This window comes from Salvelinus alpinus, chromosome 17 (genome assembly GCF_045679555.1).
Source record: "Salvelinus alpinus chromosome 17, SLU_Salpinus.1, whole genome shotgun sequence".
Classification (NCBI taxonomy): Eukaryota; Metazoa; Chordata; class Actinopteri; order Salmoniformes; family Salmonidae; genus Salvelinus; species Salvelinus alpinus.
Window position 1 is genome coordinate 3,095,993 of NC_092102.1, and position 13,753 is coordinate 3,109,745.

At 40.4% G+C, this 13,753-nt stretch overlaps 1 protein-coding gene across 5 annotated transcripts in view; it reads right to left on the reverse strand.

The window, feature by feature from the left end:
* Window positions 1-288: 288 nt before the first annotated feature.
* The window catches only part of LOC139541973 (liprin-alpha-3-like), a 63,299-nt gene continuing 49,834 nt past the window's right edge, over window positions 289-13,753 (reverse strand). For 4 of the 5 annotated variants that reach the window (XM_071346914.1, XM_071346913.1, XM_071346912.1 and 1 more), the window contains 9 exons: window positions 13,608-13,670; window positions 13,117-13,143; window positions 11,061-11,236; window positions 8,858-8,955; window positions 8,462-8,637; window positions 4,559-4,627; window positions 2,518-2,680; window positions 2,303-2,370; window positions 289-1,351 (listed from right to left, as the gene is read on the reverse strand). In XM_071346914.1, the coding sequence (XP_071203015.1) occupies window positions 2,318-2,370; window positions 2,518-2,680; window positions 4,559-4,627; window positions 8,462-8,637; window positions 8,858-8,955; window positions 11,061-11,236; window positions 13,117-13,143; window positions 13,608-13,670 (825 nt within the window). In that variant the 3' untranslated portion in view covers window positions 289-1,351; window positions 2,303-2,317. The other variant, XM_071346916.1, reaches the window with a different exon arrangement.

Genomic DNA, 13,753 nt, shown 5'->3' on the forward strand with positions numbered 1-13,753 from the left:
ACTGGTTTCAATGATGACATAATCCAGTGATTGAAAAAACAATTTACGTTGATAACTTTTTCAAATCCAATGTATTTTCAATGTAGATTCCACGTCACAATACGTTGACAAATTACGTTGATTCAACCAATTTGTGCCCAGTGGGAACCTGATACGAGGGAAGGATTAAAAAAGAATCAAGAACACAGCAAGGAACTGCTCCTGTTGACCTTCCATAGGAAGGATTACAAAACCTTATTTGGAAGAGGAATTATAATGCGGAACAAGAAATTAAACACTTAGTTTCCATCCATTTTACAGGTATTTTTTAATTACAGCTTTTACAATCATTATCATTATTGTTATATTATTTTCAATTATCATCACTACTCTTCATTAATTTAAATCATAAGTTGTTTTTAAAATGTACATATACAATATTATCTTAAATGTCCATAACTTAAAACGCATTTACTTTAAACAAAAATTACAGTCAGTCTTAACTAAGTATAAAATGAACATACAGTTCAGATACACACACACAAAAAAATTATACAAATAAAACACACATTTTACAAATTACCCGTACCCAAGCTTTCATGTCATTACATGATTGATATTATTAATCTCACTCTAAAATGGTTTTGTTTTGGCATGCATATTAACAAACTTTTTTGTTGTTGGAACAGGATTTTGTCATAATGCACTTCACTCATTGTCCATTGTCCTTCTCATTGTGCACCTCATGTTGAATGTTATGGCTTAAGAACATGATTCCATTCCCTCACATACTCTCCCTTCATAACTGTTTATAACCCTTATAACTTATTTCGTAACCTCCCTCTCCCTCTGTCCTAACACAGTGTTCCTCAACCTCTGGTCCACGGACCGATCAGTTCCTTGGATGATGCTGACTGGTCCCTCAGATGGTTAGCTGTACCTGATTTAGTCAGTTCTCAAGTGCTCGTTTTAATGTAAATGGTTCCCCAAGAGAGAAGGACCTTAACTTGTGGGTCCTTAGTAAAGAAAATACCTTATCTTGCCTGTTCATGTCACAAAAAGGTTGAGAAACACGATCCCAATACCACGTTCTGAGATTTTAACAGATCGGGTATGCATGTTCTCTCGACAGTCCCCAAAAAGAGAGAGAGACAGAGACAGAGACAGAGACAGACAGAGAGAGAGACAGAGAGAGAGACAGAGAGAGAGACAGAGAGAGACAGATGGACATTCACTCTATTTTTGCATCTTTCCATTCTCTCACATTGTCCTTGTTTCTTGAAGGATTCCAAATGAATTCTTGTTGTTTGTGTTCTATTCTCCATTTTGTTGATGATCTTCATCTTAAACTGGGTGGATTTTTTTTCGGACTCTAAAACAAAGACAGGGTTGATAAATAATGAAGCAACCAAAAAATAACTGCATTTCAGTGTGGGTCGGCTCTTTTCTGAAACGTGTTTGGATGACTGAGATGACTGAAATGACAAATGTGTTCTGATGACAGTACTGAAAGGACTGAAATATTTTGGGATGATGGCTCACTGAAATTAGTGGAATGTTTTTGGATAACTGATATTACTTACTGAAATGTGTTTGGATGCATGAGATGACTGAAATGACATGTTTAGGTGACTGAAGTTCAGACACTTACAGAAGGTGACAAAAGCACCATTCAAAATGTAAAAAAGTTGATGCTTTGTTGAGCCAGGAATGACCATTGACTACTTTACAACCAGTGGTGGAAAAAGTACCCAATCTTCATACTTGAGTAAAAGTAAAAGATACCTTAATAGAAAATGACTCAACTACTGAGTATCAAAAGTAAATGTAATTCCAAAAAATACTTAAGTATCAAAAGTAAAAGTATGAATCATTTCACATTCCTTATATTAAGCAATCCAGATGGCACCGTGTTCTTGTTTTTATAATTTACGGATAGCCAGGGGCATGCTCCAACACGAAGACATAATTTACAAACAAAGCATGTGTTTAGTGAGTCTGCCAGATCAGAGGCAGTAGGGATGACCAGGGATGTTCTCTTGATAAGTGTGTGAATTAGACCATTTTCCTGTCCTGCTAATAAGCATTCCAAATGTAGCAAGTACTTTCATGTGTCAGGGAAAACGTACGGAGTAAAAGGTACATACTTTCAATAAGAATGTAGTGAAATAAAAGTTGTCAAAAATATAAATAGTAAAGTACAGATACCCCAAAAAACTTCTTAAGTAGTACTTCCAAGTATTTTTACTTCAGTACTTTACACCAGTGTTTACAACTTTGTACACGTTTATGATATTATTTGGCAATTAAGTATTTTTCTCACCTGGTGTGCTTATCTCTAGCAGGAATATGTTCTCACTGACCCTGACTCACCCCTGGGCCCGGAGTTCACTGAAACAGATAGCATTACGATTTTAAACACCAGTCAATGACACTAGATTTCCAGTCGATAACACTGAAATGATTGGTCAGCATGGAACCAATGACTCAAATAGCAGGTACCCAGGGGGAAGGAGATGAAAGAGACGACCACCTCACCTTCACTTTGGACTTTCCTCAGGGTGACGGAGGGCGTGGAGATTGCGGAGGCACGGAAGTTGGCGGGTAACGTTTCCGAGGAATCAGAGGTCACGCCCCGGAGGTCCTTCTCTCTGAACATCTTTCTCCACGAGGGTGAACGACTGAACGTCTTAGTGCCATCCTGTCAACGAGACAATATTGTATGATGATATAAGATTTACCAAGTGCTAATTAAAGTCAGAAGTTTACATACACCTTAGCCAAAAACATTTCAACTCAGTTTTTCACAATTTCTGACATTTAATCCAGGTAAATATTCCCTGTTTTAGGTCAGTTAGGATCACCACTTTATTTTAAGAATGTGTAATGTCAGAATAAAAGAGAATGATATATTTCAGCTTCTATTTCTTTCATCACATTCACAGTGGGTCAGAAGTTTACATACACTCAATTAGTATTTGGTAGCATTGTCTTTAAATTGTTTAACTTGGGTCAGACATTTTGGGTAGCCTTCCACAAGCTTCCCACAATAAGCTGGGTGACTTTTCGCCCATTCCTCCTGAGAGAGCTGGTGTAACCGAGTCAGGTTTGTAGGCCTCCTTGCTCGCACACACTTTTTCAGTTCTGCCCACAAATTTTCTATAGGTTTGAAGTCAGGGCTTTGTGATGGCCACTTCAATACTTTGACTTTGTTGTCCTTAAGCCATTTTGCCACAGCTTTGGAAGTATGCTTGGGGTCATTGTCCATTTGGAAGTCCCATTTGCGACCAAGCTTTAAACGTCCTGGCTGATGTCTTGAGATGTTGCTTCAATATATCCACATAATTTTCCTAGCTCATGATGCCATCTATTTTGTGAAGTGCACCAGTCTCCCCTGCAGCAAAGCACCCTAACAGGGGTTCATGGTTGGGATGGTGTACTTTGGCTTGCAAGCATCCCCCTTTTTCCTCCAAACATAACAATGGTCATTATGGCCAAACAGTTCTATTTTTGTTTCATCAGACCAGAGGACATTTCTCCAAAAAGTACAATCTTTGTCCCCATGTGCAGTTGCAAACTGTAGTCTGGCTTTTCATGGCGGTTTGGAGCAGTGGCTTCTTCCTTGCTGAGCGGCCTTTCAGGTTATGTCGATATAGGGCTCGTTTTACTGTGGATATAGATAATTTTGTATCTGTTTCCTCCAGAATCTTCACCAGATCCTTTGCTGTTGTTGTGGGATTGATTTGCACTTTTTGCACCAAAGTACGTTCATCTCTAGGAGACAGAACGCGTCTCCTTCCTGAGCGGTATGACGGCTGCGTGGTCCCATGGTGTTTATACTTGCGTACTATTGTTTGTACAGATGAACGTGGTACCTTCAGGCAGTTAGAAATTGCTACCAAGGATGAACCATACTTGTGGAGGTCTACAATTTTTTTTTCTGAGATCCTGGCTGATTTCTTTTGATTTTCCCGTAATGTCAAGGAAAGAGGCACTGAATATGAAGGTAGGCCTTGAAAGAAGTCCACAGGTACACCTCCAATTGACTCAAATTATGTCAATTAGCCTATCAGAAGCTTCTAAAGCATTGACATCCTTTTCTGGAATTTTCCAAGCTGTTTAAAGGAACAGTCAACTTAGTATATGTAAACTTCTGACCCACTTGAATTGTGATACAGTGAATTATAAGTGAAATAATCTCTGTAAACAACTGTTGGAAAAATTACTTGTGTCATGCACAAAATAGATGTCCTTACCGACTTGCCAAAACTATAGATTGTTAACAAGAAATTTGTGGAGTGGTTGAAAAACGAGTTTTAATGATTCCAACCTAAGTGTATGTAAACTTCCGACTTCAACTGTAGGTATACTATTGAACAGCATGTGGGAAAAATACATGCACATGGTTCCCAGTTAATGTTGGTAGAAACAAACTGCCTTTCTTCATGAGCAAAGCCTTCGGCAAGCAAATAATCCATTTCATAAAGATTGTAACGCTTGCTTGTATGACTCATTAACATTGAGCATAACGTTATTGATGTTGTTTTCATTGGCATTCTTTGATTATTATTATTTTTACCTCATCTGGTCTTCTCTCAGTTCCCATGGAGATGAGAGCATTGTACTCCTTCTCCAGCATCTGCCTCGCCTGGGAGAGAAAGAATGAGTGTATTAAGATTAGAATTAAGATTATCAAGGGCATTTAGTGATTACATTGAATTACAAAACAGTTGTAAATGAAGTAGGTTGGCGATTGTGGTGAATGATGGTTGTTCTGATTAGACTATTAGATAGTAGAATGGGTGATGCCTGTGCTCTGATTGGATAGTGGTCAGCCCGTCGGCATGGCTGGATTTTAGAGAACATTTTAGAGGACCCCATCTTGGCTGTGTAGAGACTTTTTTTTTTTTAATTTAAGGACAAGTTTCTCAATGGAGTTGAAAGAAATTGTGTCAGTTTTAAAGGTGTGATATGCAGAAATCGCATCGCCATTTCCTGATTAAAAAAATTAGAATAGTTTGCCTAATTTCAATTTGTGTGACAAAATAAGCAACAAAAACAAGTAGAGAATCATTGTACCATTTAAATCGCTGTGAAATATATTTTAACGAAAAATATTGAAATTTCAGCTTGTTTGAAGCTGGTGTACAAAAGTATCAAAGTACGAGATTAAAAGATGCAAAAACTAAACATAAGAATGGTAGGCATAGAGAACTCGCACATAGAACACATCTACTGCTTCTTAGACTGGCTTTCAATGAGAATGACAGATCTATAACTCACATTTCTATATGAATTTGGTCAGGTCACCCAAAAAGTGACATATTGCAGCTTTAAAGTAAATGTCTTAGCTTTTATTTTAGTGATTGTTAGTTCTCAAACATTATATTATTAAAATATATAGGTCCATTATTATCTTTATGTCTGGTTTTAGTTGTTTAGGTTTACACTGAAAGCATTTTTCCATCATAAAATAAATATGAAAAAACTTAGATTTCCATGGCAGAAAAATCCCTGGTGGTGAGTACCTGCATGTTCTGATTGGACTACTGTACACAAAAATATGCTGGGTTGTTTGGATGATCCAACTGCTGGGTTGCAGGCATTGGGCCACTTAGTTGGGTTGTTTACTTTAAAAAGAGCAAGGTTGGGTTATTGATGCTGATAGACCGTAGGCGTGGCTTAGTAGGGGCATGGCTTTCAGGTAGTTTTTGGCCACACATGAGTGCAAATGTCATTCCGGTTAATCTGTTCTGTTGTTGTATTGTTATCACATGAAGGTTGAACACTAATGCTTTTATAGCTTTAATAAGGGTCACACAAGTGTATGAGTCAAAAGCCTATGCATATCTAAATGTTGGGATAGCTACCACTTTGTTACAATATTAAAAATACTATTATTATTCATTTCATATCAGAATATGGAAAATTTAAATTTACAGCGTACAAACTTAACATGATGAACAGGAATGACATTTACTCTCACGGGTGGGCAAAAATAACTGTCTGAAAGCCACGCCTGCAAATTACCTATGGATTAGAATAAAAAAATGGTTTGTGTTATCCTTGGGATGTCCCTACCCTTAACCCTACCTGCATTTTACTGTTAGTCTACATCTGTTGTTTACGAAGCTTGTGACAAATACAATTTGATTTGAATGGATAAAGCCATCGATCACGTGACACCATTCATTCCTATGTGAAGACTCAATAGCGCATTGAAGCCAAATGAAGTCGGTTAAGATGGCGTCTCATGGAGACATACCATGCACAGTTTGAGCTACTCCAGGAAGTGATGTTGCAGGCTAGCTAGATTGCTTCACCTCTCACTGAGTAACTCGAGTTGAAGGCCGACCGGTGTACTGCAGGCTGCCATTAGCAACTCAAATATAACTTCTTCTGTGTTCGATTTTAAAATAATAAGTTAAAGGACATACTCACACAGGCCAGTTTATTAAGTACACCATCCACGGTCACGGAGATTATTATTTCTACAGACAGTGAGTCACGTGGCTGTGCCTTACTATACAAAGCAGGCAGACAGGCATCGAGGCATTCAGTTACTGTTCGATTGAATGTGCAAAATGAGTGACCTAAGCGACTTTGAGCGTGGTATGATCGACGGTGCCAGGCGTGCCGGATCCAGTATCTCAGAAACAGCCACCCTCCTGGGCTTTTCACGCACGACAGTGTCTAGGGTTTACAGAGAATGGTGTGACAAAAAAATAAATAAACATCCAGTCAGCGGCAGTCCTGTGGGCGAAAACAGCTCATTAATGAGTGAGGTCGAAAGAGAATGGCAAGAATTGTGCAAGCTAACAGGTGGGCCACGAACAGGCAGGCAAATAAATGCGCAGTACAACAGTGGTTTGCAGAACGACATCTCAGAACGCACAACTGGTCGATCCTTCCTATGGATCAGCTATTGCAGCAGACGACCACAACAGGTTCCACCACTATCAGCTAAAAACAAGAAGAAGTGACTCCAGTGGGCACACGATCACCAACACTGGACAATTGGACGGTTTCTGTTGTGTCATGTTGATGGCAGAGTCATGATTTGGCGTAAGCAGCATGAGTCCATGGCCCCATCCTGGCTGGTGTCAACAGTACAGGCTGGTGGCAGGGGTGTACTGGTGTGGGGAATGTTTTCCTGGCAGACATTAGGTCCCTTGATACCAATTGAGCAACAAATGTTTCCAAAACCTTGTAGAATCCATGCACCGAAGATTTCAGGCTATTCTGTAGGCAAAGGGTGGTCTGACCCGGAAGAAGACGGGTGTACTTAATACACTGTCAGGTGACTGTACATCTGGTGTATTACAAGCTATTATTGGTACCATGATTGTGTTTAAAAACTTTACACAAACATTTACCACGAAGATTGCAATTTTCCCATTCACTATAACGGGGGATCCTGTTTTCTGCTAACAATTCCTGCAGTACCACGGTTGGCTTTGAACTTCCGTGGCTTCAATGAGAGGGGGCAGTCATTCACCCCTGGGTCAACCCAGCATGAAAGTGATGGTGAAATTAGCCAGTGTTTGTGTAATCCAAACAACCAAACATATTGGGTTAATCACACAACACAACTGGCTGGGTCAAAATAACCCATTGTGTGTTCTGTCCAATATTTACCCGAATATCCGAACAGACATTATTATTCGATTACTTGTGAGAGTATATATTTTTTTATTTAAAAAAATAAATATATAATAATTTAATATAATAAGTATTTATTTTTATTAAAAGGCTTTGACTAAAATTGTATTCTCTATGTGACCTTGCTACATGCAAGGATAGACCATGACATTAAAAATGTTTATAAAACAACAGTTTTATGACAGTTTTGATGACAGTTTTTATGAGTGTGCCCATGAAAAAAGACTTACCGGCAGCCTACACACTTTTCACGCGTGTAGCTTGTTATTGTCAGTCAATCAAAACAGCTTTACTGTCAGAGGCTCTATGTGTGGCAGTGAAGTGGGAGAGTAGGCTACAATGATCATCCAATAGGTGGGCTGTTGATTAATATGAATAGAGTTGTTGGACGGGGAGCGCAGATAAATAGCCTCAATTAGCCTTGCTAGCTAGCTGGCTAACTTAGCTGGCTAGTGTAGCTAGCTAGCTTCTTAACTTCAACTTGATGCAGTCAAGACAGACACTACCAGATGAGATGATAAACGTGTTGCTGCAATAGGTTGTCTAACTTGCGCGAGTTGGTTTGGCTACTTTCTCTCTACCCCTCCATGTCAGACACTCTGCCCCTCCCGCACCGTTCTGTGCTGAAACAAGCAGAGTACACCTCTTGAGTCGCACGAGCAAGTCCCCATTGAAGTGTAAAATGTATTTAGACTATCCGGACACCATGATATTATTCGTATAGTGAAATTATTTCAAAAGCCCATCCCTAGCGTTGGGTTAGCAAACTGGGTCGTTTTTAACCCGGCATTTTTTGGAGTGTAGCAGGAAGGGAAGGTACCTGTGTGTTCTGATTGGGCATCTGGAGGAGCAGGGCTAGGTCGGTGTAATCAAACGTGTCGTCCAGGGCAAGGAGGGCCCCATGGACCCCACTCTCTGTGAGATTATCTGCAAACTCCTTTAGCCCAATGGCCTGGACCCAACACATCACTCGATCATTGGACCATACCATCACATCTAGGGAGCGGGCAGAAAGAGGCCGCTACTGTAGTACAATAACAATCAAGTGGGGTTACAAATACAGTGAACATTTTCATTTGAGAGACAAAGAATTTGGCGACGTTATAGCCCAAGTTACCCTTTTTATTTGCAAGACAACAATCATTGGCAATATCAGACGAGCCCCCAAATACGTTATGGTTCAAGATACCTGTACGTATACTGTACGTATGCTCACCTTGGTTCTGATGTTGGTTCTCATCCCTCCTCCTTTCAAGCTCCTTCCTGTCGTAGTTCAAACGCTTCAAGCACATGATGCCATAATGCAGACTGACCCTGCGAGAGAGAGAGAGAAAGAGAGGGAGAAAGAGAGAGAAAAGAGCGTTACTGTTGATGTCCTCACAACCAAACACACAAACACATTAAAAACCCTGACGCAGAGAAACTGGAGATAAGAAAACGATTGAGTAGGGTAGACCAGGGTTGGTTGTCACAGTGCTAATTACTCCCAATCTAAATGGCACTCTAATATTTTCAAGGTTAAAATATGTGAATTCTTTGAAAGAACTCGGACACCTGGTCAATTCATGTCATACATCCATGGACATACTACCTCAATTGGCCCGACCAACCAGTGCTCCCGCACATTGGCTAACTGGGCTATCTGAATTGTGTCCCACCTCCCGCCAATCCCTCCTTTTATGCTACTGCTACTCTCTGTTCATCATATATGCATAGCTCCCTTTGTTGCCCCTCTCTCACACATATTTGTTTCTGTCACACACCCACATGTGCAAACACACGCATACACTCACAAATTTACTAAAAAGGTACTTTGTTATTCTCACGGCCTAAAATGCTGAATTTTGTTAGGAATATCATTCGATCAAAGAAAGGCAATTTTTTTGTATACTATATTGCTTTATTTCCTGTAACAAAAGGTATACACTTCTAGCAAAAACCAACCCCATACTGTGTGACATCATTCCACAATGGGGCTGGTTGTCACAAGTGGACAGAGTGTGTGGTGGCTTATGGAATAAGATAGGAGAATAAAAATGGTCCCCGTTTCAAACCAAGTAAGTCTTTGGTCTTTCTCCTGATATTGAAAAAATTATTGTAAGATACACTACATAACCAAAAGTATGTGGAAACCTGCTCGTCGATCATCTCATTCCAAAATATCATTCCACTAGATGTTGGAACATTGCTGCGGGGACTTGCTTCAATTCAGCCACAAGAGCATTAGTGAGATCGGGCACTGATGTTGGGTGATCAGGCCTGGCTCGCAGTTGGCGTTCCAATTCATCCCAAAGGTGTTTGACGGGGTTGAGGTCAGGGCTCTGTGCAGGCCAGTCAAGTTCTTCCACACCGATCTCAACAAACCATTTCTGTATGGACCTCGCTTAGTGCACGGGGGCATTGTCATGCTGAAACAGGACTGGGCCTTCCCCAAACTGTTGGCACAAAGATGGAAGCACAGAATCGTCTAGAATGTCATCGTATGCTGTAGCATTAAGGTTTCCCTTCAATGGAACTAAGGTGCCTAGCCCGAAACATGAAAAATAGCTGCTCTAGAGTCCAATGGCGACAAGCTCTACACAACTCCAGCCGACGCTTGGCATTGTGCATGGTGAGGCTTTTTCATGAAAACCCATTTCATGACGCTCCCGACGAACGTGCTGATGTTCCAAACTGCCTCTGGAAGCAACTCGGTAGTGAGTGTTGCAACCGAGGACAGACCATTTAAACGCGTTACGCACTTCACCACTTGGGCAGTCCCGTTCTGTGAGCTTGTCTGGCCTATCACTTCTCGGCAAAGCCGTTGTTGCTCCTAGTCGTTTCCACTTCACAATAACAGCACTTACAGTTGACCCGAGGCAGCTCTAGCAGAGCAGAAAATTTGACGAACTGACTTGTTGGAAAGGTGGCGTCCTATGATGGTGCCACGTTGAAAGTCAATGAGCTCTTCAGTAAGTCCATTCTACTGCCAATGTTTGTCTATGGAGATTGCATGGCCGTGTGCTAAATTTTATACACCTGTCAGCAAAAGGTGTGGCTGAAGTAGCCGAATCCACTCATTTGAAGGGGTGTCCACATACGTTTGTATATATAGTGTATACTGGTGCTAAGAAATACACACAAGAGTAAAACGTGTGACAACCAACCCCTTCTCCTCTAGAGAAGAGGAATGAAAGAGATGATGATAAGAAATACATGTAAAAACCATTGAAATATGTAACTGAGCAGAGGACACTAGATAAGATGCCCTTTGGTTTAATATTCTGTTGATGATCAGTATTTTATTTGTTTTCATGCAGCACATAAATTAAGGAAGCAGATGTGCCAAATCAATACGAAGATTTTGGCATGAATCTGCTTCCATACATGGAATGCCTTTCGATGACAGCAAAGATTGATTGAAACTATTTGAATCCAACCTGTGGAAGCTGTCCACCATTTTAAGCTGTCCCCTAAGCTCCTTCTTGGTGAGGTGGTCCAGCATGCGAGCATCCACCAGAGACTCCATGAAGTAGGAACGGTACTGGGGCAGACCCAGGCTGGGCAACCACTCATTCCCTACCCACTCATGATTCATGTCCCCGTAGGCCAGGATCTAGATGGGGGGCAAAGAGGGAGGGAGAGAGAAGGGGTGTTGGGATACAAAACATAGGGGGGAAAGAGGGAGGCGGGATATAAAAACGAGAGAAAAAGTGGGTAAGAGAGAGCACCAGACAGTGAGAATCGATGGCCTCTGAAAGACAATTTATTTAAATTTCCTAAATTTCCTTCCAAAATCTTCTCTGAGAATAGATGAAATAATTTAACATTTGAACATTTGGATTTGGGATATACAGTTGAAATCAGAGGTTTACATACACTTAGGTTGGAGTCATTAAAACTCATTTTTCAACCACTCCACAAATTTCTTGTTAACAAACTATAATTTTCCCAACAATTGTTTACAGACAAATTATTTCACTTATAAATCACTGTATCACAATTCAAGTGGGTCAGAAGTTTACATATACTAAGTTGACTGTTCTTTAAGCAGCTTGGAAAATTCCAGAAAATGATGTCATGGCTTTAGAAGCTTCTGATAGGCTAATTGACATCATTTGAGTCAATTGGAGGTGTACCTGTGGCTTATTTCAAGGCCTACCTTCATATTCAGTGCCGCATTCCTTGACATTATGGGAAAATCAAAAGAAATCAGCCAGGACCTCAGAAAAAAAAATTGTAGACCTCCACAAGTATGGTTCATCCTTGGGAGCAATTTCTAAACGCCTGAAGGTACCACGTTCATCTGTACAAACAATAGTACACAAGTATAAACACCATGGGACCACGCAGCCGTCATACCACTCAGGAAGGAGACGTGTTCTGTCTCCGAGAGATGAACGTACTTTGGTGCGAAAAGTGCAAATCAATCCCAGAACAACAGCAAAAGATCTGGTGAAGATTCTGGAGGAAACAGGTACAAAATGATCTATATCCACAGTAAAACGAGCCCTATATCGACATAACCTGAAAGGCCGCTCAGCAAGGAAGAAGCCACTGCTCCAAAACCGCCATAAAAAAAGCCAGACTACGGTTTGCAACTGCACATGGAGACAAAGATTGTACTTTTTGGAGAAATGTCCTCTGGTCTGATGAAACAAAAATAGAACTGTAATGACCATCGTTATGTTTGGAGGAAAAAGGGGGATGCTTGCAAGCCGAAGAACACCATCCCAACCGTGAAGCACGGGGGTGGCAACATCATGTTGTGGGGGTGCTTTGCTGCAGGAGCGACTGGTGCACTTCACAAAATAGATGGCATCATGAGCTAGGAAAATTATGTGGATATGTTGAAACAACATCTCAAGACATCAGTCAGGAAGTTAAAGCTTGGTCGCAAATGGGTCTTCCAAATGGACAATGACCCCAAGGATACTTCCAAAGTTGTGGCAAAATGGCTTAAGGACAACAAAGTCAAGGTATTGGAGTGGCCATCACAAAGCCCTGACCTCAATCCTATTGAAAATGTGTGGGCAGAACTGAAAAAGCATGTGCGAGCAAGGAGGCCTACAAACCTGACTCAGTTACACCAGCTCTGTCAGGAGGAATGGGCCAAAATTCACCCAACTTATTGTGGGAAGCTTGTGGAAAGCTACCCAAAACGTCTGAACCAAGTTAAATAATTTAAAGGCAATGCTACCAAATACTAATTGAGTGTATGTAAACTTCTGACCCAGTGTATGTAAACTTCTGACCCACTGGGAATGTGATGAAATGTTATTCTGACATTAAAATAAAGTGGTGATCCTAACTGACCTAAGACAGGGAATTTTTACTTGGAATAAATGTCAGGAACTGTGAAAAACTGAGTTTAAATGCATTTGGCTAAGGTGGATGTAAACTTCCGACTTCAACTGTATGGTCTGTTTGCAATGTGATATAATCAATATAGTTTTGCTGATCCTGATAATAATATTATCGACAAAAACAACTCACCTGGTCCCAGCTGAACTCCTTCACTTCCTTCAGGCAAAGGAAGGAGAAAAAAAGGATAGATATAGAGGGAGAGGGAGAAGGAACGATTGCCAGAACGGTAAATGGCAGGAGGCATTATGGAGAGGAGAATATATAAGGAAGGATGGGCAGAAGGAGGAATAGTTTGTTAGTGAAGGAAAATTAGTTGGAGAAACACTACATTCAAAGAGAAATTGGGGGAGTAGTGGGGGAAAGGTGCAGCAATACATGCCTAATCAGAGACAAAGACAAAGAAAACAAATGATAAATGGCATTTCATTCAGCATAGTCTCAAGTTGCCTGATGATTTTAAGCCAGTTAAATGTGTACCATACAATCTTATACAGTTTCGAATGAATACACTATCGTTAGATAATTGTGTTGCACGAAATGTCTTAATTTGTTGAACATTTTGAAATAAGATATTTTCTAAAGGGAACTTAAATCAAATACAAAAATACAAAACAGCTTACTGGTTTTATGGTAGCGGTCAATGACTCCATTTCTGCATGAGTCATCCAGATATTACTGGTCGACTGTGACGTCATTGAGGACAATTTGAGATTGGAAAGGAATAAATGATTAGTTTGAATACATTTTCACTCAGACATATTCAAAC